The sequence below is a fragment of the Alternaria postmessia genome (assembly GCF_024291825.1).
Source record: "Alternaria postmessia strain BMP 2775 chromosome Unknown scaffold_80, whole genome shotgun sequence".
NCBI lineage: Eukaryota > Fungi > Ascomycota > Dothideomycetes > Pleosporales > Pleosporaceae > Alternaria > Alternaria postmessia.
Window position 1 is genome coordinate 76,638 of NW_026260153.1, and position 25,131 is coordinate 101,768.

The following is a 25,131-nucleotide window of genomic DNA, read 5'->3' on the forward strand; positions in this document are numbered from 1 at the left end:
GTACCGAACAGAAGCAATGAGGTTTGAGGTCGGACGTATTGATCGTTGTCGAGTGTACACAGCAGGATATTCCACTGAAGTGCATACACAACCGCCGATGTCATATCCAGCAATCACAGCAGAGAGAGTTGGTTTTTCACATATCTCAACGCGCGAAACATCTAGAATTTGGTTAAGTTCGGAACGTTCATGGCTTTGCAGAAGCCAATGATCTGCGCGACGCGCCGCGCGCGCCCCACTTTCTGGAGCGATGACGGAGTAACCCCGCCGATTTCTCTCTACTCCGATCCGGAGTCAACGCCAAAGATATAATCTTCCCCAAACTTTTTCGCATCTTGGCAATTACTCTCAAATCACACAACATGGAGGCCATCACAAGTAAGTCAAGAGCATGATTGAGGCGAACTTCGACTAATTGATGGCATAGACAAAGTTCAGAACCTTATGGGCAACGTCAGCGGGGCTGCTGCTGGAGCATACAGCGGAAAGTAGGTGCTCGCTGAATATTTATTCTGGTAGAATTTGGCTAATTGGGGGGTAGGACCGCTCTGTTGCTTGGTGCTGGTTTCGTGTAAGTCGTTCATCAACCAACTTCAGTATCCATAGAACTGACAACCACAGCACACGACCCACTGTTGACGTCCTCGCAAAGTCCGGTGTCAAGGTCACAGTAGCATGCCGTACTCTCCAGAAGGCTCAAGACCTGGCCAAGGGTATCCCCAACACCAACGCCATCAGCGTACGACCACATCGCTCGTATCTGCATTGCTTAATGCTAACGAATCCCAGCTCGATGTCAACGATGCCGACGCTCTCGACGCTGAAGTCGCCAAGGTCGACGTCGTAATCTCCCTCATCCCCTACACATTCCACGCGACCGTCATCAAGTCGGCAATCCGCAAGAAGAAGAACGTCGTCACAACCTCCTACGTCTCCCCAGCGATGATGGAGCTCGACGCACAAGCCAAGGAGGCTGGTATCACCGTCATGAACGAGATTGGTGTAGACCCCGGTGTCGACCATCTCTCTGCCGTCCTTACCATCGACGAGGTCCACAAGGCCGGTGGCAAGATCCTGTCATTCAAGTCATACTGCGGTGGTCTCCCCGCACCAGAGTGCTCAGACAACCCGCTCGGTTACAAGTTCTCCTGGAGCTCGCGCGGTGTGCTTCTCGCACTCCGTAACCAGGCTGCTTTCTACCAAGATGGCAAGGTCAAGTCTGTTGAGGGCCCCGAGCTCATGGCTGAGGCGAAGCCATACTTCATCTACCCCGGCTACGCTTTTGTCGCGTACCCCAACCGTGACTCCACCCCCTACAAGGAGCGCTACAACATTCCCGAGTGCCAGACCATCATCCGCGGCACACTGAGATACCAAGGTTTCCCAGAGTACATCAAGTGCCTCGTCGACATTGGTTTCCTGTCCGAGGACCCCAAGGACTTCCTCAAGGAGGGCGAGAAGCGCACATGGCGCGATGCCACCGCCAAGATCATTGGCGCATCCGGCGACAAGGACGAGGACCTTATCTGGGCCATCTCCTCAAAGACAAAGTTCGCTAGCACAGAAGAGAAGGACCGCATCATCACCGGTCTCCGCTGGATTGGTCTCATCTCCGACGAGCAGATTGAGGCCCGTGGTAACCCTCTCGACACCCTCTGCGCTACTCTCGAGAAGAAGATGCAGTACGAGAACGACGAGCGTGACATGGTCATGCTCCAGCACAGGTTCGAGATTGAGAACAAGGACGGCAGCAAGTCTGTCCGTACCTGCACACTAGCCGACTACGGTGACCCGAAGGGTTACTCCGCCATGGCTAAGCTTGTCGGTGTACCCTGTGCTGTTGCCGTCCAGCAGGTGCTTGACGGCACCCTGAGCGAGAAGGGTATCCTGGCTCCCATGAGCCCAGAGATCTGCGCCCCATTGATGAAGACACTTGAGGAGCAGTATGGTGTTGTGTTCAAGGAGAAGACTGTTCCTTTGTAAGGAAGTCGCCTATGATGCACAATGGAAGGCAGATAAGCGGTGATCATGATATGGTATAGACAAAAGCCAATGAGCTTTGAGATGACTGAATGAAAACATCAATCGCTTCCATGACTAGATTCTCTTCTGAAAGTGGTATCTTTTCCTATTGTGATATCGCATTCGTCTCTACGCCACCTCTTTGTAATTCCTTCCTTAATCCAGACCAGCAGCCGGCGGCCTACCACCAACAGCCTTCTTCGGCGCCGCCGCACCTCCTCCTCCCATACCTCCCCCGAACATACTCCCCAACATGTCAAACATGGGGTTCCCCTGCCTCGGGATCTTGATTCCAAAGTACATTTCGCCAATCTGATCCAACGCCTCGTTCCAGTTCACCTCCTTGAGATCCCCCGCATAATGGCTCTTGAGCTGCCTCCACAAACTCGGATCGCCCCTCTCCACGCTCAACAGCAACAATCCGAGGAAGTTCAACAACGGTAATGAGGGGTATACACGGAAGTCGGAGGACTTTGTGCTGACGGGCTGGGTAGGCGGGTTCGGCGCTTTTTGCAGCGAGGAGGTGAAGAGGAGGTAGTGTTTGTTCGCAGCGCGTAGGTTGCCGGTTAGGAGGTACGGTAGGATGCCGCGGGCTGCGTAGAGGGGCGCGGTGTGCGGGGCGTCGGATGTGTACCACGAGTAGTGGAGGGAGGAGAGGGTTGAGGCGCTGTCTTGGGTGCCGAGGAGGAGGTGGCGTTCTGCTTCGTAGGGCTCGAGATCTGTTTGGTCGTTGCATCAGTATCCTCTGATAGTGTTATGGGGGTTAAGTTTGTGCATACCCTCTGCGTATAGTCCTCCAGCGACGTGGTGTATTTCTGGGTCACCAGCTGGGTAATCGCCAAATCGACTGCTCCACGCTACCATCTCACCCACGAACTTCTTCTTTGTAGGCTCATCCTTGGGGAAGGCACGTAGAAGGCCTAGTAGTCGTCCTTTGCTCTCTGCATCTACCTTCACTTCCCCTTTGTTGTACACATCGAGGAGGAATATGCAGAGGTCGCCGCCTGAGCCGCCTTGACCTGCTTGGAGGAGGGACAGCGCGCCAGAGTGGAGGATGGAGGTTGCAGACGCCCAGTCTGAGGCTTTTGTGTAGCGGGAAGCGATTACGCGGAGTTGTTGGTGGGCTTCGTAGAATTGGCCTTCTGCGATTCTGGGTGGGGTTAGTGATGTGCGCTATGTGCGATAAGAACGGGACCTGTCACTTTTCGCGTTGTCGCGCGAGCGTCTTCTCGATTTTGGAGGCCATGTTGGGTGGTCGAGTGGCTAAGGTGGGGAGTTGCTCTGGTGTTGTTGAAGCCCTGTGAGCTTCTGGATGGTGTTCGGGAGCGATGACGCAGCGCTACGGGCGGCTGCTGAACCCCACATCAGCCGCATGGTCGAGTCCAACTTCTTTCGCACAATATTTATTAGCATGTTCTGTTTACCACTGACTTCCCTTCAGGACGATATGCTTCTTTCTCACGACGCTGTTTGAGAATTGCCCTGACGAGTGGTCAGGCAAAAAGAGAAGCCCTTCTTCTTCGAGACACTTGAGTCGGACAGACAGTCGACCTTCACGAACACATCAAGAGCAAACGTCAAGAGCAAAAATTATGAGGTTTTGCGACGACCGGGACTCGAACCCGGAGCCCAAGCAGGCAACGTATAGAGCGTGGGAAGCTTGGATTTTACCCTTAAACCATCATCGCGGTGTCATGATTAGCTAACTTAGGACAAACAATATTTATATAGCTATCAAAAGTTCCAAAACAGGGAGCCGACAGCATGACCATGATGAGGAAGTAACATATCGAACGATTCAACAGCTTCAACAGCTCCTCTGCGTAGCCGGAACATGCTGATGGCGGGGCTGAGGTGGGACGAGACGACAGGAGCGGGGTGCTGGCGCTTACCTTGACAGGTCTCCAGGGGTGGTGGCTCCTCCGCATAACAGCGGTCTCGGATCGAATTAGAACGCTGCATACAATCTAAGACCTTTTCATGAAAGACAAACGATAGGGGCCAAAACAAGCCAGACTCCATGCGTAGGCGATGGCTTGCATGAGCGAGCAGACTGACAGTTCATCTCAGCTCATCAAAATCTCAGCCTGATGACTTGACAATTCCTCACTCTCCACAGCTTTGACCTTACAACTGTTTAGAGTTATTCATACCGATATCCTAAAAGATATATACATTGTTCGTCATCAAACACACCGCGATATGGTCAGCGAAACCAATGTGGCGACAGCCGCGTTGGCTATAGCGATCTCAGCCTTGGTCATCGCAGCCGGTCAACTTATCGCCCAACTGTTTTCAACTGCAGATGGATACCGGAGATGGCAGCCGTCTGTCATTGGAGATTGGTACAAACTGGTAGAATTGAAGTTCCGGTGGTGAGTGTGCTGATCATGTACCGGCCGCACCAAGATCGGGCTCAGATGTGCTGATTTAAGTAGGAGCTCATTTCGATATGAAGTCAAGGTCACGACACCTCATTTCTTAATCGAGCCAATTTTGCATCACAATAAGCGCGTGTCTTTTTTATTGGACCAGGAGAAGCCCCTTCCGAAGTTTCCTTGGTCTCTGTACAGGGTAAACTCACGCTACTTGGTCCCTTCTCACTACCGAGTAGCACTTCTGGGTACTTTGGAATCACGCCTGGGTACTTTCTGTCCTGACAAAGTATCCCAACGTGCTCTAGGTAGATTTCACAAAAGCTGGGACGACTAAACAGAAAGCTCATAAACACATAGACAGTGCAGGGGAAGACGTTCCTACGTGGGTAACTTTATTGGACGACATCCACCGCGGTCAATCTTCCACCAATACCCGCTTTATGACCGACGACATGCTTTCCGAGCAGTGGGAGAATTATCTAGCACCCATTTGTATCACGAGTATGTTTCCAAGGTTCGAAGTGTACGTGAGACATAAACTGATACGGATGGGACCTGTATAGGGAAAACCCGTTCTTGGGACTTCATGCCACCGGATATCGTGCGACCAGTCTCTAGCACTACAATTGGCTGTCTAATCACGATGGCATATCGGCTGGGTATGACATGGTCAGACTTCCGACTCGATGAAGGCAAGATGCGTGCAAGTGGCAGCGGTCGAAGCTTCTCCACATCGATAGTGCGCGGGATGGGGCTAGTCGTGGAATATAGCGGGAGTACGAATATCGACTCCCGGAACAGTGAAAGCCGTATGTTCAGTATCGCTGCTGACAAGGTACGTCATGTTCATCTATGAATACATCAATGTGTGAGCAGCCTTGTCGAACGGCAGGTCAATTCCTGAGCCACTAGCGCTGGAGCGCCCAATCCGACGTTAGACCGTTTACGATGTGTCATAAATCCTTACTTGATTGGAACTTTGGCTTACAAATATAAGATGACATGCGGGATCATACCTATCCATGGAAGCCAGTTATGGATGGGCGGCTATCGGGATTTACATTTGAGGAACACACAATCACCCTCGGATTTGGAACTCAAGCAACCATTTTCGTGTCTCAAAATAAATGGTGATGCAAAGGTAGCTTTAGAAGCAAGTTTATTGCACAAGGATCCTGCTCAAAGACTTCCCGGGTTTACGGACATCATAGGATTATGGTGCGACTGGATCCCCCTTCGGAACCTCCCAACAAATACAATCGACAACCCATTTCCGTTTCCATTAACGACAATGGGTGAAAGACCCGAGTCACGTAACGTTTGGAGGTCGGGGCTTGGAAAGCAGGTGTCATTGCTCTCAGATGCGCGTAAGCTAGTGCTGCAGTTCTACGACAACTGGGAGGTACAGAGTTCCAAGCATTTCGTGAGTAACTACCGGGTTCAAACGATATCAGATTCTCAGGTCGCTTTCTTCAAGAAGGCGTTTGACGACACAACAGCATATCTTGATAAGTGCTTCGAGGCCGTCAATGCAGACTACTACTTTCTTATATACAGAATACTCGTACGTGTGCACATCTCCATCAATGCGCGCAGTGTCGAACAAGCCGAGGAGAATATCAAGAACAATGTGGCACGGGGAACAGATTCGCTTCCGAACAATCTAGACCCAGTCTTCAAAGAACGCGCTTACATTTACGCTGACAATATACCCAAATTTGTGGAAGAGATGGAGAGGTATGACTTCAATGGTCCCGAGAAGAACATCTCGTTTGAAGACATATGGTGGATATTGATGATGCGCCTCCATGCGTGGACTATGAGCGTTAACTGGGTCGACGACAGAGGAGGCGTGAAGATCCCGAGCGAATACTACCATAGTACGGCTCGAGTGTACATCTTGTAGAGCAGGTTCTGCCTCCTCTGGATACCGATTGCGCGTGGTGAAGGGGTTGGATTTGAGGAGTCTTTGATAGAAGACCGTAGACAGTGTATAGCTCGCTCAAGGCTGCTAGGTATAAATGCACATCATCACGAGACTGCAAACATGGGAATAATTGTAGGGTGAGCGCATTGCTCAAAACATGCATTTGTCACAATGCCTAAAGGTATCCAAGAAGTGAATCGTAAATGGTCGTAGCACAGCCGTCGTGTCCGAAAGACCCAATCCACCGAAAATCGATGGTGTAGAAGAAGAAAGCCCAAGTCCCAGTCCCGATAGCCTCTAAACCCCAACCTATGCCCATATACACCTTTTGTAAACCGCGTAGCTAAGTTCCTGTAGCATGCGACCAGCCATCCCTAAGCAGATGGAGAAAGAAGAAGAAAGAGTAAAAAGAGGTGCCTAAGCAGAAGCAGTGAAGTCACGGGCGTGAGCACGCTTGGTGACGGAAGCGACAGAGGCGAGCCTGGGGCCAGGCGCATCCTGGATGGTCTCACCAGCCTTGTGCCAGTAGAGGTCCCACTGGAGGAGCTCGTCGCTGGAGTGGTACAGCTCGGTACCCTTCTTTCCAGCGGGCACCTTCTGGCTGTCGTCACCGCCGGTGACCTTGATGTTGAAGGCCTGAGGCCAGAACTGGCGGTTGCTGACAGGGCCGTTGTTGTGGATGGAAACAACCTCAGTCCTGAGGACGTAGTTGCCACTAGGGATCTCCTTGGGGATAGTGACGCTCTGGGTGTTGCCGTTGTCGTAGAAGATGGCGTCGGTGCCCCAGTAGCCGACCTCACCTTGAGGGTCGCCGCCGGAAGAGTAGCGGCCCTTGCGGTAGTCGATGAGCGCGCTCTGGTGGATCTTGAAGAACTCAAGCTCGGTCTTGTCGACGTTCTTGCAGTCGCCGTTGCAAGGAGCCATGTAGGTGGCTGTCCAGCCGTGGTGAGAGCAGTCCCAGCCCTCCTCGCCGGCGCCGCAGGTACCTTCGTGGTGCCAGGTGAACTTTACGGGCTCGCCAGCGGGGGCTTCGACGGTGTATGGGGAAGGAGAGGCATCCTTGTGGGCAATGATGTCGGGCCTAGAATTCAGTCAGTACATGGAAAGAAGACTTTACTGTGGTGGACATACTGGTTCAGCTCGCTGCCATAGATGGGCTGATATCCCCAGCCCTGGTTGGTCCACCAAGCAGGCGACTTGTTACCAGGATCCTGCTTGGAGGCCTGACGGAAACCTTCGTAAGTCTTTCCTCCAGCCTCGAACTTCTCGACGGAGGTGTGGCCGGCCACGGCGGAGATGAGGGCAGCTACAAGAGCGCCGGTCTGAACAATCTTGGACATAGACATGGTTGATATGTTGGTTGGTTATAAGATGACGTTTCTTTGTCAGAGTTTTTGGGTGGTTATATGTTTAAAGAAGGTGAAGAAAGTGAGTGACTCGTTGATAGCACCGGGCTATAGAAAGAATGACTGGTCAATGAATGACTGAAGAGAGTGTGACTTGCTTGTTGAGAGCGTGGAGGACATGTTGAGCAAGGGCGAGCAGTCCTTATGAACACTTGCAGCAAGACTAAGCCAAGATGCAGCCAACGTCCAGAACACCATTTCAGAGGCGCTTACTTTTCGCCCCGCCTTTCCCGGCGGCCGTGAGGGGTTTGCACGGTCGCTTCTGATGTCTTTGACGTGCGTCGTGCTGACCATAGAGCTGCGCCGGCGCTCAGCATGTGGAGAGTGTGCCTGACGCTAATGTAGGTACGAGAGGACTAGTCTCTTCGTTACGACGACTGGGTTCGCCTGGCGTGTTGGAGAACACATTCGCTACCGTGGGTTGTCATCTGAGCGCGTATGTCAGCTGTAAAGATGACGATGCGTACCCCTTCCCTTTGCATCGTGCTAATATTGTCACGTCGCTGTCGGTGTCTCAGCCTGCTGTGCTATGCTCATCCCCGAGTGGAGTTGGCATACGCACTCTCGTATACCGAAGCCCGGACACAGAAGCCTCAAAGAATTTCGGTGGATCTCGGAGAATACCGAGATCACCCAAATCAACCAAAACGACGAATCAAATCGCTGTGATGTCATGTGAATTTGCGTTTGAAATGACTTGGGCTGTTTTTCTCGTGGTCGGATCGCCGTTCGGCTGTGAGTCGTGGAAGCAGGGGTGGATACGGGGCTTCCGCTGCCGCACAGCGCCGCTGTTTCAGCCACCAGAGGGCTATCGATAAACAGCCTATCGACAAGGCCCATCGCCTCCCAACACATGCCGGGCGCATGCACAAACTGTGGTTCACTTCTGCGACGAAAACGTACGGGTGTTTCGAGAGAAAGTCGTGCTATGTTTCAAAGAATGCACCCTGACGAACTCCCACCGAACACACATTTGAGATTGTAGCCATAGTACGCTTTCTGGCCTTCCTGGTAATACGAGGTACACGCATGAGCACTGCCGAAAAGCCTTGGTATTTTTCCTCCTCCGTGGTCCAGATGCTGGCACTCCGCTCAGGGATCGACAGGTCGCCACGAGCAGGCTTGACCTTCCTCCTTGAGTTGTGCACCCGTGTGATCCGGACGATGCGGATGCATGCGAGCGTTTCCTGCAAAGTGTACGATGCCGTAGTAGCGCTCGGTACGGGATAGTTGCGGTGTCGGCAAAAGTTACTTACGTGTAGGACTTGTCAAAGCGAAATAGCAAAATGATCAGTGATGTCGCGAATGGCCAACCAGCGCTCCGTTATACCGACACCTCTTTACCATCATATCCGTACTGCAACAGCCTTGGTTGCCATCATTTTCTTCGGTTTGAATAAGCGAAAACATGCTGGCAAACGTAGAATTTCTTGATCTACACCTAGAAGATTCGGGTGTTTTCCCAGCATCATTTGGTGGCGCTCTCCATTGCAATTTGCTGCCTTGCTGTTGGCCAATAGTCGTACGATTGTTCCATGGACATCAAAAGCAAGTTCGTCGAGATGTTCCTTGTTCATCTAGAGACACCCCGCTCTCGACAGCCTGCATGGTGATTTCTTTTTATGAGCGATCCCATGGGCCTTTTGCGACAATGACTGCAGGATCGTCGTCCGGCACGGCTCTGCAGGCGAGAAATGCACCCAAGTATTGATTTTCTGCCCTGCTACCACGAAAATCCCATCGTGAGCGTCAATATTACGACCGCACTGGCTTTGATCGACGTTTCCTGCAGCTTTTCAAGGTGCACTCTGTGGTATGCGACGACGTCACTACCGCTTCGACTTGCAGTCCGCGGCAGGGTTTAGTAAAAAGCTCCTGGAAGTGCAAGAAATACCGAAGGTGAGAGGCCCGAGTTCGATGAACTTCCAGGAAGCACTTGTCAGCAGTCGGTACGTTCAAAGTGTCGTCATGCCGTTGCTGCAACGGCGATTGCTCCGACACCGTTGATTGCGTCGTGAGCAAATACACACGTACTAAGATTGTGGTCGAGTACATACAGTGAGAAGCTACACCACCTCAGCATCTTCTCAGCAAATCTGTGCTCATTTCTTCAGTGTTTCCTTTTCCAAATCTCCAATCATGAATCGTCTTACATCGACAGCGTCGTTGATGTCATGATCTGGGAAGTCGATATTTTGGAATAATGCTCCCAAGCATTGGCGCTCCTCTCTTACTGCTTTGGTATTCATGTTCAGTATCGGTCTCACACTCACATCGTACCGACCCAGGTCCCATACACATAGTTCGGGTGCGTCTTCTTTCTTAGCTATCGCGCAGACATGTTTTTTTTCTCGCGCGCAGGTGGTAACTCTACGCGACAAGATCTGCGAGGCGCAGACGCAGGCGCAGGTGAAGTCGCTCTACCAGTCGTCCTGGACCCTCCGTCGGGTAAAGGAATACGTCAGCTTTGACAACTGGCTACCCACAATGACAATGTTTTTGTTGCGGCCAGCGCGCTGGTGAGCAGGCGTATCGAGCATCGCCGAAACCTGTTGAACACCGAAACTACTACCATAATCCGGTATTGCTTCAAAATTGTCGCCTTTATCATCTTCACCATCCGAATCCCCACTGGCTTCGGCTTCATCTGTGATCATTTCGTGGCTTGGCTTCCCGCTGTCTTTCATTTCATCTGCGCCATCCTCGCTGTTCTGAGCCGTCTTTGTTATTGTCGCAAATGCTTGCATCGTCTGCCAGACCGCTCTACCCACTCGGAATGCTTTCTTTTCCTCCTCTCCCCGCTTTGGGCAGATATCGAGGTTCATGAGCATCAACGCAGGACCACAAGTGCAAAATCTTAGCCAATCCCAAATCACCAGCCCAGATCCTGCTGCCCCTCTGAATTGACACTCGCCTTTAGATAGTGTGCTGTATCGTTTGCCAAACTGCCTCGAAAATAGGCATGCCCGCTATCATGCGTTCGCTCGCTGACGCCGCTTCGGGTAGACAGACTACTATGCTGTCGGTGAGTCTAGGTCGTCCTGATTACCTTCGAAGATGGAACTACCTCTGAGAGATGTCGTTATGTTGTTCCAGACGGTCGTACAGGTGGATAGTATGGCGAATCAGTCAAAGTACACATCGTTCTCACCCGCTAGTAACCACTGGCGAAGTTGTCCGAGCAAAGTCAGTGACTCGCGTTGCGACGTTGCGGGAGCGCCACTGGTACCTCAAGCTTTGGATTGAACGAAGCAATAAATCGAGCCATTTTCCACACACTCAGCGATACTTATAGGGTATGCTCGTTGGTCCCCTGACTTCAAGGCCGCATCCCGTTGTGCTCTCGACTCAGTATCAGTTCCAAGGTATCCGCATTGTTTCGACGTCCACGCGAGCCAGCCAGCGATGTAGCCGATGTCTTTTTTTGTAGCAGCGATACGTTAAAGATGACGAGTTCCTTTTCAGCAAGTCATTTCTCGTTAGATGGTCCATGGCGATAAGAGAGAATCGACAAGTCGCTTGCGAGTTGGCTGTGGAAAGAATTCGAATCTGTTGTCTTTCTGCACTTCAGCGCAATATTTATGCTTTGAGAGGGAGGATCTGTGCCATACGGAGTCGAAAAGGGGGTGAGACGGGATGTAGTCAGGTATCAGGACTACTATAGCCGCGTGGGGTAATTACCAGGAATGGCGGAGCGATTCGGCCCGCTTTGAGCTACGATAGCGAAGTGATCGCTGGGGAGGTAGATAACAGGTGAACGGTGGAACGAATCAATCCAAGTTCTGCCAAAGCCCAGCTGCATGAACGGATCTTGATTTTCTTTGTAGTATCGTTGTCATAAGCGGCTTGTTGTTCAGCAACGGAGGCTTCGCCTTCGAGAGACTAGGTTTCCAATCGATCAAGGATGTAAGACGACCAAGTGCTCAGGCCTGATAATGCGTGAAGGTTGGGGTCAAGATCCACTGCGAAAGTCACCAGGGGCTATACGTACTCCACACTGTAAGCCACACATACTTGGAAGCTTGCTCTCTTTTTATCACTCTCAGGACGTCTTCCAAAGAACGCTGCCACGCACCTCTTCGGCCGATGGCTGGATCTGAAGCGGGTTGATCAAATTGGGGGATAACACAGGAGTGAGAGACGCTCGCCCCAGAGATTCATTGCTGATATGTCCGTAGCTGCAATCCAGACTGGAGCTAAAAGAACAGCATGCGATGACCGCCCAGTGTTACTACAGCAGGATCCCAATGTGGGCATCTAGATTGTCGCCGACGAGACAGCAGAACGACCCGCGACCTGGTCGTGGGAGGTTTATGTCAAAGAGCTTTGAAACATCGTTGAAGACGCCAAGGGCGGTTAGGCTCATAGGAAGTTGTCGACGCGACGCGACGCGACGCCTTCTCCGAGTGACAAGTGGGGCCATTCTTTGCTGACTCCGACTCCATCAATTCCACGCTCTTAGGCATCGCGCGGTCATCGCTCGCACTTTGGCTCACTTCATTCGACTTCCTCTCAATTCTCGCTTACTGTTCCAGCGCGCGACTGCAGTTCGAAGCGGGATAATATGCGCGCACATGTACATCCGTGGAGCGGTACAACTCCTTGGGCGCAGTGAGCGCAACTTTCCATCAATCAACTAGAGTATCGCACACATACGACATGCCATCGCCATCGTACTTCTATGCACCGGTTAATATACGCCCTCCAGAGCACAAGTCTAGACTCTTCGTCGTGACGTGGTGTTGTACATTCAACGATGACGTTCGATGACGATCTTATCAAATCCTAACCCCACCAGAACCCGCCCCTACAATTACCCTCTGCGATCGGCAGAAATGTTCAGAACAATCACCAGATCTTCAAACCTCATTTTCAGGAAGCCAATTACCTCTCCTCTTTCAATCAGATCTATTACACGTACCTTTACTCACACAACCTTCAAGATGAGCGACAACAAGGCTCCCGTTACCGCCTACCCGTCCACAGAGATCACACCTCAGAACCAAGAAGGTGGCCCAGGTCTCGATGCGAAGACCGAACAAAAGGCAGAATGGTCGCGTCTTGAGTTTTGGGACGAGAACCAGAAGCCGTACCTCAAGGAGTATGAGGGCCGAGGCTTGATGCAGGGCAAGGCCGCATTGATCACAGGCGGAGACTCAGGTATTGGACGAGCTGTAGCCATTCTATTCGCGAGAGAAGGCGCCGATGTTAGTATTGTGTATCTGCCCGAGGAAGAGGAGGACGCACAGTATGTCAAGAAGAAGGTCGAGGAGGCTGGTCGCAAGGCGAACCTCATGCAATTCAACTTGAGGGAGCGGAAGAACTGCGAACAGGCTGTTGAGCAACATATGAAGGTGTTCGGCAAGCTGAACGTCCTCGTCAACAACGGTAAGATCCCATTACTTTGTTCATGTTTGGAGAATGATACTAACAGTATAACAGCTGCGATGCAAGAAGCCTGCACAGACATAACAGAAATCGACCTCGACGTAACAGAGAAGACCTTCCAGACAAACGTCGTCTCCATGTTCGCCATGTCCAAATACGCACTCAAGCACATGAAGCGCGGCGACTGCATCGTAAACAGCACTTCCGTCGCGGCCTACATGTCTAACCCCATGCTCCTCGACTACGCATCCACCAAGGGAGCCATCGCGACTTTCACCCGTGGTCTTGCGCAGCAGCAAGCGCCGAACGGAATCCGCGTGAACGCTGTTGCGCCGGGTATCATCTGGACTCCGTTGCAGCCAGCTACTAAGAACAACCCAGCGGATGCTATGGATTCGCTTGGTGTTGGTGCTTGCCCGTTGAACAGGCCGGGCATGCCGGTTGAGATGGCTACATGCTATGTGCATCTAGCTTCACCGCTGGGGTCGTACTGCACTGGTGAGGTACTTCACGGATCTGGTGGTATTGAGATGCAGGGTTAAGGGAGACGTAATGATGTAGTGGTAATGACAACAAGATCATGAAACGAAGGATATGTCTTTTGGGGTAGTTTAGATGAATCTAGTTGCGACCGATGGTTGCGGGCTAGTATCGCCCTTATTCTCAAATGTTCTATATGCTCTAAAACGACCAAATATGCCTATGGGCATTGGCTTCGGATGTTTTGACTGTAGCGCTGTCTGAGTATTTGTCGTGCAGTCTCATGACACGCTCTCACAATGCTTTTCTGAACTCATCTCAGAAACAAAATTGGGGTTGGAAAAATCAGCTACAGCAGATCATGATAAAATGCGCTCTTTGTTTTGGTCTCAAAGACGGCGGCCATGTGGCATGCTCCACGGAGTCTTGAATGTTGAGAATAAGGTATTCAACGATGCAGAAGAGAAGTATGGGCTGAGGCAAACCCTACACTGCCGTCATTGACGGCTCCAGGAAATCAGAAGTCATGGCAGCTTTTAGTCTCTCTCTCAAGAGTCTCGACACATTCACATAGAGTGTAGTGTATGCATGTTCTGAGTCTTTGGAGCAAGCCTCTCGTCATATGTAGAGGATCCTGCCATTCTGCGGCAGACTCGGCCCTTTCATAAACTGCTTTTCGCTGTTTTTCCTTAGATTCTGAGGAGACCGAAACACGCCACACCGTTTTGTAAATACTGTTACGGATGGCCAGGAACAAGGTGGTCATAAGTGTGCTATTCTGACGCTCCGATAACACGACCTGAGGATGTGTATATTTCGAAGACGTTTATAGCTAGGGCAGCATTTCCACATGCATCTCTCGAAATATGATCTCTTGATAATCTTCTTAGAGGACTCGATACTTCCATGGGCGTATCTGTTGTTCGTTTTGATTGAGGAAAGGCAACAAACACATGGCGGAGTCGAAACCTGTTTTTAGAAAATGCCAGGAGAGACGACACTCATAAAACCAGTTTTGCGATATTTTTGTGACTGGAAAATAATGATGTGTAGATCTGGAAGAAGGCAACGGCCACAGGACGAAGCTTATATACATCCTTCCGGCAGCGCTTGCTCAAAGAGTTGCGTTTGTTATTGGCATCCGTCGTGGTCGCACTTAGTGGAACGTGAACATGATTTCTGGGCATCCCCAAAATATGGATGCAAACCCTGTTCTCATGTCAACCGAGCAGAACAAGACAGCATGATCTTGTACATGGTCACCTTGTTAACCCTAGACTGCACTAGAGGCTTTCACCAAGTGCAAAGTCATGACCCATATCTTCTTTTTATTTCCGAGAGAGAAGGGGAGACCATACAGAACGCTCTGAGCGATTTTGGTGTGTGAATGATGCTCAAGTAGGTATTATAAGGCCAGGAGCGGAGAGGGCGAAGGAAATTTATATCGTGCCTCAAGTAGCGACGCGCTGTATACCACTGCAACACTGGAGACGGTCATGGTAAGAGCCCCTAAATAGTTTTTTTCGGAACAACATGTTGTTTTGGATCTTGTGCTTGCGGCCGTAGAGTTGCGGAGGACATGTATGCTGGTGTTTCCAATTCTCTCCAAAAAAAAACCCGCAGATCATCAGTTGGTCCTAGGTATATTTCAGGAAAAGGCCAGAAGACCATGAGCTTGTGATTCAAGATTTTTGTATTGTGAAATAAACCGTCTGATATAGATGAGGACCTGAGCAAGAGAGGCATGGTTTTTATATCAGAAGCGAAGTGGACATTTTGCATATGTCGAAGTCGTCGATTCCAAAGGCCGGAATTCCATGTGCTCATCCTCATTATTTTGGGGGAAAACGGAACAAACATGCGCTAAACCACCCGGCATTTTGTTTTTATCGTTTTCTGATGAAAGGGTGTGTTGTAGATGAGCAAAGGCGACAATGAGGCGGGTTTTATATAGGGCTCAAGGCGGAGACTCAGTCGGTGGGCATGCGAAGGCTACTTTTCGTACCTCATGTAATGATGATAGTCCAATTTTGTAGCTCCGTGAGGCCCTCTCCCTTTCACACGTGCGTTATGGGTCGATAATTTGATACATGAGTCCAGGCGATCTTGATTTTGGTAGATATCTCAGCCAGCGAGGTCGTTCACTTCATACCTCCCGTCGCGTCTTTTTTTGGTGATAACAGCGGCAAGGAACCAGCGAACCATGCGTTGGTTTGTTTGCAAATTTTGGAGAAGTAAACAGAGAAGTCGAGTATAGCCAAGAAAGTAGATCCAGCTTGGGAAGATGCTTGTATACCCGCGACAGCCGGAACCAGCCGTGCCTAGTTTTGTCAAGGGGCGGTTTCGTTGGTATGTTCTCATGTGATGGAGTCATCTTGTTCCATACAGCGAGCCTTTTCGGCCACCCGAGAGACAGCATGTCGTGAGTCAGCTTGTCTTTTAGAAGAGCAAGGCCCACCAGCGAGACATTTTGTTACGTCATTGGATTTTGAGAAAAGCTGAAGACGGCAGATATTGAGATAGCATGTGTATCCTTCGGACAGTCCACTCAAGCCATAGGTTCCTCTGCATCCTCTTTCTCTGTAAAAATACAAGAGAAAGGCTCCATGATTCGTCGGGATCCGCGTTTTGTAGAGTACAAAGGTTGAAGATGGAGGATAGCAGATCAAGTGTACGCCTCGAGAAGGGTGTTTATATACACTTGACTCAGCTGATGGGGGCAGTAACAAGCCACACAGCCCATCAGAGGACCCCGTATGCGTTTTTGATGCCTCCTTGAAGTACCGCAGAACATATAGGAAGCGTCTCTAGCAATTTTGTACGGCTGGAGTCGAGGACGGTATGTTTCGGAGATAAGGAGAGGGTAGACAATATCGAGTGGCTTTGCATTTATTCTGTGAGAGAGGTCTCTTCTCCGCACATGAGAATTGGCAATGGTGATTTTTGGAAATTGCGCTCCCGTGGATCCAAGACTAGTAGGTCTTTGGAAGAAGAGAGAGGAAGAGCAATCTCTCATCAACAAACTGCTTGTCGTTTTTCTGGAAGAAGAGGCAGCGAACATGCCAACGCGATCCGGAAATTTTGGTGATAAACGAATGGAGTGGTTGTAATGAAGAAGAGAGAAACAGCGCAGGCAAGAGGTATTTATACCCGCGCATCCAGATCCGGTAACTTCGTGGCTCCGCTGCGTAGTCCCAGAACCATGTTAACATCATATCCAGTTTTGTTGACGGCCTCGCAAAACCTCAAACGCATACAGTCTTGCCCGTAGCGCTGTGAATATCGTGTTCCAGTAGACAGACTTCTGACTTCCGACAGCAAAAAACTCATATTGTTTGCTGAACTTCTCTTTGGCTCTCAGACAGCCTACGGCATACGCAACGGTGACTGCTCTTTTGGTCTCGCACAGCGAAGACAGCTCCATGCGTTCGTGTCTCGCTGTTTTGAGTAATAGAGATCGCCGCTCATGTAGTTTGGGATTTAGAGTGTTCGAGAACTGGCCAGCATATCGGCATCCTCGAATGTATTTTCCCAAGAAGAAGAGGCGCAGGAACAAACATTCTATCGTCTTCGTTCATTTTTGATGATTAATGGCTGAGATGTCGAGGTAGAAGACAAGGAGTAGGTCGCCGTGAGTTTCGAATTTATAGGCTGGAGGGCTGGCTTCTCGTCCATTTCATGTTTGGCCATGATTTTCGGTATCGCAGCAGAGACGAAGAAAACATCCTAAGGTCTGATTACCTTTTTTTTGTTGAAAAGAGAGGACAGAACACGAGAGCCGTAGATTGAGCTTTTGGAAGAATGCCGGGAACATGGGTAGAACGAACTGTGTTTTTGGAGAGGAAAGGCAGAGCGATCATGCTTTACGCGTACCGGGGTTTTGGTGAAGAATGTGTGAATATGGTATGTAAGAAGAGAAGGAGACGAAGATTGGAGCAGCTTTTATATCCGTAGCCGCACACCAAGTCACGAGACACACCAGATCAACCTTGGAACCAAACCCCATGGAGTGGAAAAATAATCATCTCATCCAAGCTGAACCGTGGTTCTACCAGACTAACCATGGCAGATACCACCAGATACCCCGAGCAGCTAACCAATCATGCCTTTTACCCCAAACCACCAAACAATGCATTTCCATCCAAAACTCCCGAACCCATACCTAAATAGCATGATACCAATCCTCCCCCCACTGCTCCTCTTCCGGTAGTACAACACGCGAATCCTAGCCACCCTTTTTCTCCGAAACCTCAATATGCTGCGTCCTCAACCCATCATCCCTACCACCCACATCCTCCATATCCACATCCGAGAACCTAACCTGACTCTGCAACTTCTGACTCTCCCCATCCAAATCCATCACATCATCCCCGCGACCCACAGTCTCGCTACTAGCATTACTCATATTGGTTGCGCCCCGAGCACCCGTCTCCACTATTTGCTGCTGCTCATCATCCTCAATTTCCGTATTCGGCGTTAGCGTCGCAGAACTCATGTTCGAATCGTTCCGTGGGCGACCACCAGTACTGCTAGAAAACTCCTTGGCACTAATCTCACTCCATCCGTTCTCATCCACTCCTTCATCGAAGGAAGGATTAGCATGGGACGTAGGATGCATAGTGTCGTCCCACCCCCCTTGTGCCACGTTTCCGTAGTCACCGCCATAATCTTCCCAGCCGGTACGACTCTCCTGCAACTCTCTCAGAAAGTTCAAATTATCCTTCTTAGCAAAGTCCTCGAGAGCCTTGGGTATTGGGAGGGGATCGGCAGTCGTAGCAGCGTCATTTGCATAGACAAGGAGCGCAGAGGCGGATTCCGTGGTTGCGCGTTCGATGACTTCGGATAGGGAGAGACGGTCGCGTCGGATGATGGGGTTGGCAGATTCACTATCGTATTGCATGCGCCACCATTGTGTTGCATTGGGAGTGTTGGAGTTTATATCGGGGTGTCGGATGTAGACTACGTCACGGCGGGTGGCTACACCCCAGAGTTCGTAGGGACGGTTCATGGCATCTTCAGGAGCTTGCCCGGCTGGGTATTCAACCTCGACAGGCTCAGAGAGCTTTTCGGCCACATTCTCAGTAGTTTCGGTAGTGGTGTCCATGGCATTCTCATCCCTTGTGGTCGCCGTAGTGTCAGTACTGTCGTCTACGCGTGGCTTGAAGCGTCCGGAGATGCCTGCGATGGCCTTCTGCGCTTGTTCAGTCTGCTCCTCGAGGGTTGCAAGCTTGCTTTCGATGCTACTGTATAGCTCTTGTAGTTTGGCCAACGTTGACGCATCCTCTGGAGAACTACCAGACTTTGCAGGCTCAAATGCAGTCATGCTCGTTTTGAGTAACTGTAGGGAGTCCAGCTTTTTCGCGCCTGCTTTGTTCGGGGTGTAATACTTCAGCTTCTCCACATGCGACTTGATAACGTTCAGTTGTTCCTCGTGCTGCCTGATATCGCTGTACATGCCATCGATGACATGCTTATTTTGTTGGAGATATCGATCGATATAGAGGGTAGCTGGAATGCGAATGCCTAGGTCAGATGCCTCTGTATTCGATGAGGATAGTCGTAGTATCAGGACGTTACTGGGTTCGCGGATGTGCGCACTACCCACAGCCACAGAGAACAGCGAGTCGTCCAAGACGTCGTACAAGCTAAAGTCAGGCCGAGATGGATCGCGTGTTACCACAGCATCGAGCACAAAGCTCTCTGGGGTGCTATCCGCGACGTCCACTGTAGACCGAAGAGTACCGTTCAACTCAGCATTAGGCATATGGCTCTCGAACGCGAAGCCCCATAACACAAGGAACTTGAGCAGATCATCGTCTGGGTCCTCGACAGTCGACGGTAATTCTCTCCAGGCCTCACTCTCAAGTAGTCCGTTCACCGATCCATAGATCCGCTCGGTTTTATCCAGGAAAGCCATCATCCGCTGCGCTTCGTGAAGTATTTCTAAATTGTACGACTCGGACAGCCCAACACTTGCATCAAAGATGCGCGAGGCCGACTTGGGATTGCCTTTCCACCATTCGTCGCCCTGCCAGTAATCGTCTTTTGTAATACCCGGACATAGCAGCGCATTTCGGAACAGCGGTATCGAATGGAGGATAGGAATGAGGTTGGGAAGGTAGTTGAAGTTGGACGATGGCTTGAGGATCGCGGGCTCTCCTTCTTCGCGCTTGCGTTGACTGGGGATGGGGTCGGCAATGATTTCGGTCGCGGTTGGTACCAAGGCCCACTGAGACGTATCGTAATTGTCTCTCATGGCTGGCCCAAAGATGGTGTTGGAACCGGTGACACCTGTTTCTTGACCCTCTATGCCTGAATATTTGTCAGCGCTCCACGTCTAGTGTTGCGGGCGCATTCCCTGTACTGACTTTGTATAGGCGCGTCGCCGGCTTGAGCTTGTGTGGAGGCGACACTCGTCCGTGAAGGCGGCCGTGTGGGAGCTCTGCTATTGATGTTGCTATGTGGGTAATTCTCGTGGCCTGGAGCATAGTCAATATTGAATGCTGAAACGAGCGGCTGTCAGTCGTGTTATCGTAGGAAGTCTTCAGGACTGAGGTCGACGTACTGGGAACGTTTGTGTCGTCGATACCATAGCCGGCCCCCGCAAAGGCAGTCTCGTCCCACTTGGCTTGCGAATTGCGCAGGTGGGTCTTTAGAGATTGTATGCCTCCTTGCTCCATGCTGGTGAAGTATTTGTCCATGGCGGCCTCGACACTTTGGCCATGATTCTGTTTGCTTGGTTAGGGCTTTGTCGCAAGGCGCAAACAGATTGCGAGCTGTTTGGGCCATACCGCGAGAAGCTGTCGGGCTTCATTTCTGTCCAGCTGATCCGCTCCAAAACTGAGTAGGAGGTCGATGTTGGCCTCTATGTCTGCGTCGGCCATGGTCGCTGTGGGTGTGGTGTAGCGAGGGGATAGTGATGTTGGCGCAGTTGTGATCTTTGAAGTGGAGCGGCGGCGGGCAAGCGGGCGCGAGTGAGTTGAGGAGCGAGGACGCGAGGCTGGAGTGAGCGAATGACGGTCGCCTAGTGACGTTTGGCAGGCGCGCACGGGTCGTTTGTAGAGCCGGAAGGTGCACTCATGTGTAGGACGGCATGGTGGGGAGCTTCTAGAAGAACGAGCTTCGCGGAGGTGATGCGGGCAGCGGAGCGATGATGTCGCTAAGACCGGCGGAGCAGGGGTCGTGCTTCGATAGCCGACCGTTGTCCTGCGTCATGTTCAATATGTATCTGCAAGAAAGGCATCCAATACTGTAAGGGTTCAAAGCAGTTGATATAAATGTATTCAAATCGTCTATGGTATCATGGAAAGTTATTATACCCTCCCTCCATATCCTGACCTCCTAACCAATGGGCGCATGTACTCCCTCTCAACTAGGAAGAGGAATCGCACCACATGTCCTAACCGTATGCATTTCCTCGCCATATTGTTGCATTATATGAAGAAAGAGAAGAAGAACGACAACGCCGAGTGACCTCTGGTGTGAGAGGGTCTATATGCAAAACAAGCTCTATATGTACATGGTAGCCTCGAGGCGATCGACATGCGCAACATGTAGAAGGGCATGGGAGGGGACTTGCGTCGTAGCATCGCGTCGCGTCGTTTACAGAGGGAAAGGAAATGCTCTTCGTTGATCGCCAAAAGACATCTCCAGCTCCTTTTCCAGAGGCGTGATATCGTAGTCGACTTCCGTCGTGGGCGTCGACGCACCTGGTGAATAAAACTGTGGTGTATAAACACCGAGCTGTACTTTCTTCTCGTCTGTCGACTGTGGCGTATAAACACCGAGCTGTACGTTTTTCTCGTCTGTCGGTGTGCTTTCTATCGTAACCTTCTCAAGGATCTTGCCGAGACTACCAGCCGTGTCTGGTCTTTCAAAGTCTTCTTCATCGACATCCATAGTTGTCGGTATGCCGTGTGCAATGTTGTGATTTCGTTGGAGATACTGTTGGAGGCGGTATTCTTGCCTCGCCCAGCTCTCGTCGACAAGGCCCAAGGCGGCTTTGATGTCTTGGTCGGAGAGACCCGACGGGTTGTTCAACTCCTTCTTAGAGTTGCTGACTACGCGGTTCGTGAGTCTGCTTCGGACAGAGGACGACTTTGATTGCGTGGGTATTGCTGCATCGTCTCGCATGGACTTGACCTGCTCTTCAGTCTGTTTCAGTGCCATCTGACGTGCCTCCTCCATGCTGGGAAGAAAGAGGAGAGTGGTATTTCGATGAAGTGCATTGACTAGATCAGTAAAGCCAGTCAAGGCAATACCGTTGTCCTCACAGTAAAGGTACTGCAAAGTAGTGTTGACCTTAAGGACGTCCGCTAAGGTGCTTGCTCCCTGTACGCCCAACTTTTGATCTGGTATGGTTAGACGGTTGCCTAGCAAGTATGAAATGTATATAGACTTACATCTGATGTACAGAGCTCGCAAAGTTCGGTTGTGTTGCAAACCCCGTAACGCTCGATTAATACCAACGCCTAGCTTGGTCGTCTCGAGTCGGGAGTCCTCCCCAGAGATGTCAAGCCACTCAAGACTTGTGTTGTCAGCAAACATCTTTTCCATAGCATGACAAGTTTCTTCCGATGCTTCGCATGGTAATGATGCTCGCGAGATATCGAGCTGTCTGATGGTGTTATTCGCGGCCAACGCAAGAATCATCTTGCGAAAGTCGGCGTCCTCTTCGAACTCTAGAAGACGGAGTGTAAAGTTAGATGGCGCGAGACCATTAGAGATAGCTTTGGTCAACTTGTCCAAATCTTCCTCAATATTGTTCTCGCTGACGTCCAGATGTAACTCGCGAGCTTTTCCAGGATGTTCTGTCATCGAGTGCAACAGGTACGCTATGTCTCTTCCTGTAAGGAAGCAGTGGTCCAACCTGACTTCCCGAAGAGCTGACGATTGCTTGTAATTAACAAGATAACTATGCAGTTGTTAGTAAAACACGCAAGAAACCGAAGTATATAGTGGCTTACCCAGCGATTGCGTCAACCATGGCGGGGTTGAGTGAAGTACCACTCAGAATCAGCTCTTGTAGTCTCCAGCCAGCAAACGTTTCGACTGAGATCAAAGACTCGAGACCCGACGAGCGCGCAACATGCGACAGATTGAGTCGCGTGAGATATCCAAAAACACCAATCTGGGAGTCGAAGATGCTGGGCGACAGCCTGAAAGGGTTAGACGACAGATCCAAGGCCTCAAGCGTAGTCTCCTGCGCGCGAATGGCATCCAGTACAAGAGAAAGCGAGCGATCCGTTAGTCCACACCCACTCAATTCCAGGCCGCGGAAGTGGCACGCTCGTTCGACACCCGCTGCGACGAGATAGTCCAAATCTGTATCTCCAAGTTGTATCCTGTTCAAAGCTATCCAATCGACATTGGTAGTTTGGTACTTGCACAATGGGAACAAAGCTTCCACAATGCCGCAGCCCTGGTCTCTTGCACTGCCTCTAGCTTCCCCGTGATCTTTCGGTTTTCTGGAAATGCAGGCTGTAAAATCCATCCTCCGTAGCTTGCGATTCGTCAGAGCCAAAGCGCGGATTTCTTGCACAAGTAGGCAGGACCGTTCAAGCTCTTCGACATCTAGCCGTGCATACGTCCCGCGTTTTGTTTTCAAGCAAACATGCTCCGCGCCATTCGGATCTTTCAGCCCATTCAGAACGTCCAACTTTACGTCTTTGAATGAGATGCCTCCGAAAGTCTCATTGTAGCGCAACGCACGCATAACGGCGAGTAATTCGAGGGTGTTGTACTCTTTCCTGCGCAGGCCGGCAGGTGGTAGCAGCTCAAATCGGGGAGCGTCTTCGTGTGGATAGGTGATTTGATAGCTGATGTTCTCTGGCTGTACGTCGTAAGCAACACAATACCCAATCAAGGTCCGATCCAGAGAATCTTGATCCATCGGGTGTGGGCTTTCCTGCCGTCCAATGTCATGATGCACATCTTCTGGAACAAGAAAGTCGAAAGGCCGTGTCTCCCACTCTGGTCTTAGATTAGCTTCTATGGATCGTAGACGGACAGCGATGTCCCGCGAAGCTAACGACGCTAAATGGAGGACCTTGGGGCGTTCGAGAGGTTTACTGCGTGCCGTCAGCGGGGTCCTTGCAGTACAAGAACAAACACTTACCGGAAGGTTAATTGGAAGGTATCGTCGATTTCGTTTACGCACACTTCGGTCAGGGTTAGGATACCATGCGAAGACTGAGTGTTATGAGAGACCAATGAAGGGCTTGAAGACCGTTGTGATGATGGTTTGAACAACGGAATAATGTGCACTTTGTGCACACCAATAGCAAGGAAACATACTGAAGCAGATACTTTGGCTAAATCGTCTGTCGAAGACCTCGTCGTCGTCTTCCCTTGTGGTCGGAGAACAACCTTGTATATGGCGTAGTGAGGAGGTACATAATCGCGTTCTGCTTCAACAACGCGCGCAGCCAGGTGGGAGTTGTGTGCAGAGATGGGTTTCGCGTCAGACAATCGTGCCCTGTTAGCCGCTTCTCGTATAGTCTTGAGCCAAGAAAACATCTCTTCTGGATCACCGAATTGCAGGGTCATGGATGAGGCGTTGTTCGACTCATCATCCAAATAATATAGTTCCAGCGCAAAGTGTGGTCGGCCGTCGTCTAGATGGTATACCGCGACGATGTGGCGAAGGGGTATGCCATGGTGACGGTCTCCGGACGACTCTGAAGCCATAGACTGAAGTTCGTGCGCAGATCCAAAAGATGGACTGTGGCTGTGACGGTAGTAGCTCATGCGGTTGTTCGGTGACGGTATGCTGTGCTCATTAGCCTTGTCTCTGAAGCTTGCCGACGCTGAGGCGCACCCAGGAAAAGCTTCAATCGCCTTGGAGTGGTTCTTGAACCTGATGAGATGCTTCTCGGTCAGCACCAGGTATTCCCTCTTCTTCCTGAACATGGAACTGCTCGTCTGGACCTCGCCATGCTGCAGCACCTGCCGATCCTGCACGTCCTCCCAGATGTATTCCCCAAAGCCAGTCGATGTTCGCGTCGAGGTCGCAGAGAGAGGTTCCGGGTCGTCGTCGGCGGACAGTTTGTAGCCGCGGAAGGAGCTGAAGACGGAGCTGGCGCGCTTCAGGCTGGCTTTGGAGAGCGCCGGTCGCTGGGGGTCTGGCGGTTCCATGAGGGTGCTGCTCCCCGCTACCGTGCTGCCGTTGTAAGGCGCTGATTCAGGGTGTTGCGACACATCGGAGAGATTCGACATGAAGGACGCGGTGCGCCGCTTGCGCAGCAGGTTGGAGGGTTGCGATTCATCCTTGTTACTGCGCGACGCGAAAGCATTGAGGGAGCTGCTGCCAAAGATGCTTCTCCGCTTGTCTTTGGACATTCCGAGATTCTCGATTGGCGCGCGAAGCCCAGCACGAGCTCGGCGGCACAGCTATCGCATGCAGAGGGGCTCTGGGGAGAGGGAGGCAAGTGTCGCGTCGGAGGATATTCTCGGAAGATATTAACAAGACCTGGGGGGTGGAAATTGGAGCGGGAGAGCAGAGTTGGGCGCAGAATGGCGGTGGAACCAA

At 51.1% G+C, this 25,131-nt stretch overlaps 8 protein-coding genes and 1 non-coding gene across 9 annotated transcripts; 3 read left to right on the plus strand and 6 right to left on the minus strand.

Annotated features, from left to right (window-relative positions):
* Positions 1 to 362: 362 nt before the first annotated feature.
* Positions 363 to 1,983, plus strand: LYS3 (Saccharopine dehydrogenase [NADP(+), L-glutamate-forming]; the record flags this gene model as incomplete). The annotated part of the gene is made up of 5 exons (XM_051735244.1): positions 363 to 378; positions 428 to 488; positions 542 to 571; positions 622 to 739; positions 790 to 1,983. 5 exons carry the CDS (start codon positions 363 to 365, stop codon positions 1,981 to 1,983), a joined length of 1,419 nt encoding a protein of 472 aa, XP_051584998.1.
* A 195-nt stretch (positions 1,984 to 2,178) lies between these two features.
* J4E82_009015 (uncharacterized protein) lies at positions 2,179 to 3,268 on the minus strand (the record flags this gene model as incomplete). The annotated part of the gene is made up of 3 exons (XM_051735245.1): positions 2,179 to 2,741; positions 2,802 to 3,172; positions 3,225 to 3,268. The coding sequence occupies 3 exons, from the start codon at positions 3,266 to 3,268 to the stop codon at positions 2,179 to 2,181; spliced, it is 978 nt and encodes a 325-aa protein (XP_051584999.1).
* Positions 3,269 to 3,623: 355 nt separating this feature from the next.
* On the minus strand, positions 3,624 to 3,710 carry J4E82_009016. Its single transcript has one exon. It is a non-coding gene; the product is annotated as a tRNA-Gly (tRNA).
* Positions 3,711 to 5,691: 1,981 nt separating this feature from the next.
* Positions 5,692 to 6,306, plus strand: J4E82_009017 (uncharacterized protein; the record flags this gene model as incomplete). Its single annotated transcript, XM_051735246.1, has 1 exon — positions 5,692 to 6,306. One exon carries the CDS (start codon positions 5,692 to 5,694, stop codon positions 6,304 to 6,306), a length of 615 nt encoding a protein of 204 aa, XP_051585000.1.
* Positions 6,307 to 6,744: 438 nt separating this feature from the next.
* Positions 6,745 to 7,673, minus strand: J4E82_009018 (uncharacterized protein; the record flags this gene model as incomplete). Its single annotated transcript, XM_051735247.1, has 2 exons — positions 6,745 to 7,408; positions 7,459 to 7,673. The coding sequence occupies 2 exons, from the start codon at positions 7,671 to 7,673 to the stop codon at positions 6,745 to 6,747; spliced, it is 879 nt and encodes a 292-aa protein (XP_051585001.1).
* A 2,480-nt stretch (positions 7,674 to 10,153) lies between these two features.
* Positions 10,154 to 10,558, minus strand: J4E82_009019 (uncharacterized protein; the record flags this gene model as incomplete). Its single annotated transcript, XM_051735248.1, has 1 exon — positions 10,154 to 10,558. One exon carries the CDS (start codon positions 10,556 to 10,558, stop codon positions 10,154 to 10,156), a length of 405 nt encoding a protein of 134 aa, XP_051585002.1.
* Positions 10,559 to 12,676: 2,118 nt separating this feature from the next.
* Positions 12,677 to 13,663, plus strand: J4E82_009020 (uncharacterized protein; the record flags this gene model as incomplete). Its single annotated transcript, XM_051735249.1, has 2 exons — positions 12,677 to 13,121; positions 13,176 to 13,663. 2 exons carry the CDS (start codon positions 12,677 to 12,679, stop codon positions 13,661 to 13,663), a joined length of 933 nt encoding a protein of 310 aa, XP_051585003.1.
* Positions 13,664 to 17,826: 4,163 nt separating this feature from the next.
* J4E82_009021 (uncharacterized protein) lies at positions 17,827 to 20,485 on the minus strand (the record flags this gene model as incomplete). Its single annotated transcript, XM_051735250.1, has 4 exons — positions 17,827 to 19,913; positions 19,970 to 20,104; positions 20,167 to 20,329; positions 20,393 to 20,485. The coding sequence occupies 4 exons, from the start codon at positions 20,483 to 20,485 to the stop codon at positions 17,827 to 17,829; spliced, it is 2,478 nt and encodes an 825-aa protein (XP_051585004.1).
* Positions 20,486 to 21,203: 718 nt separating this feature from the next.
* J4E82_009022 (uncharacterized protein) lies at positions 21,204 to 24,941 on the minus strand (the record flags this gene model as incomplete). The annotated part of the gene is made up of 5 exons (XM_051735251.1): positions 21,204 to 21,952; positions 22,004 to 22,515; positions 22,568 to 23,671; positions 23,719 to 24,372; positions 24,421 to 24,941. 5 exons carry the CDS (start codon positions 24,939 to 24,941, stop codon positions 21,204 to 21,206), a joined length of 3,540 nt encoding a protein of 1,179 aa, XP_051585005.1.
* Between the last annotated feature and the right edge of the window lie 190 nt (positions 24,942 to 25,131).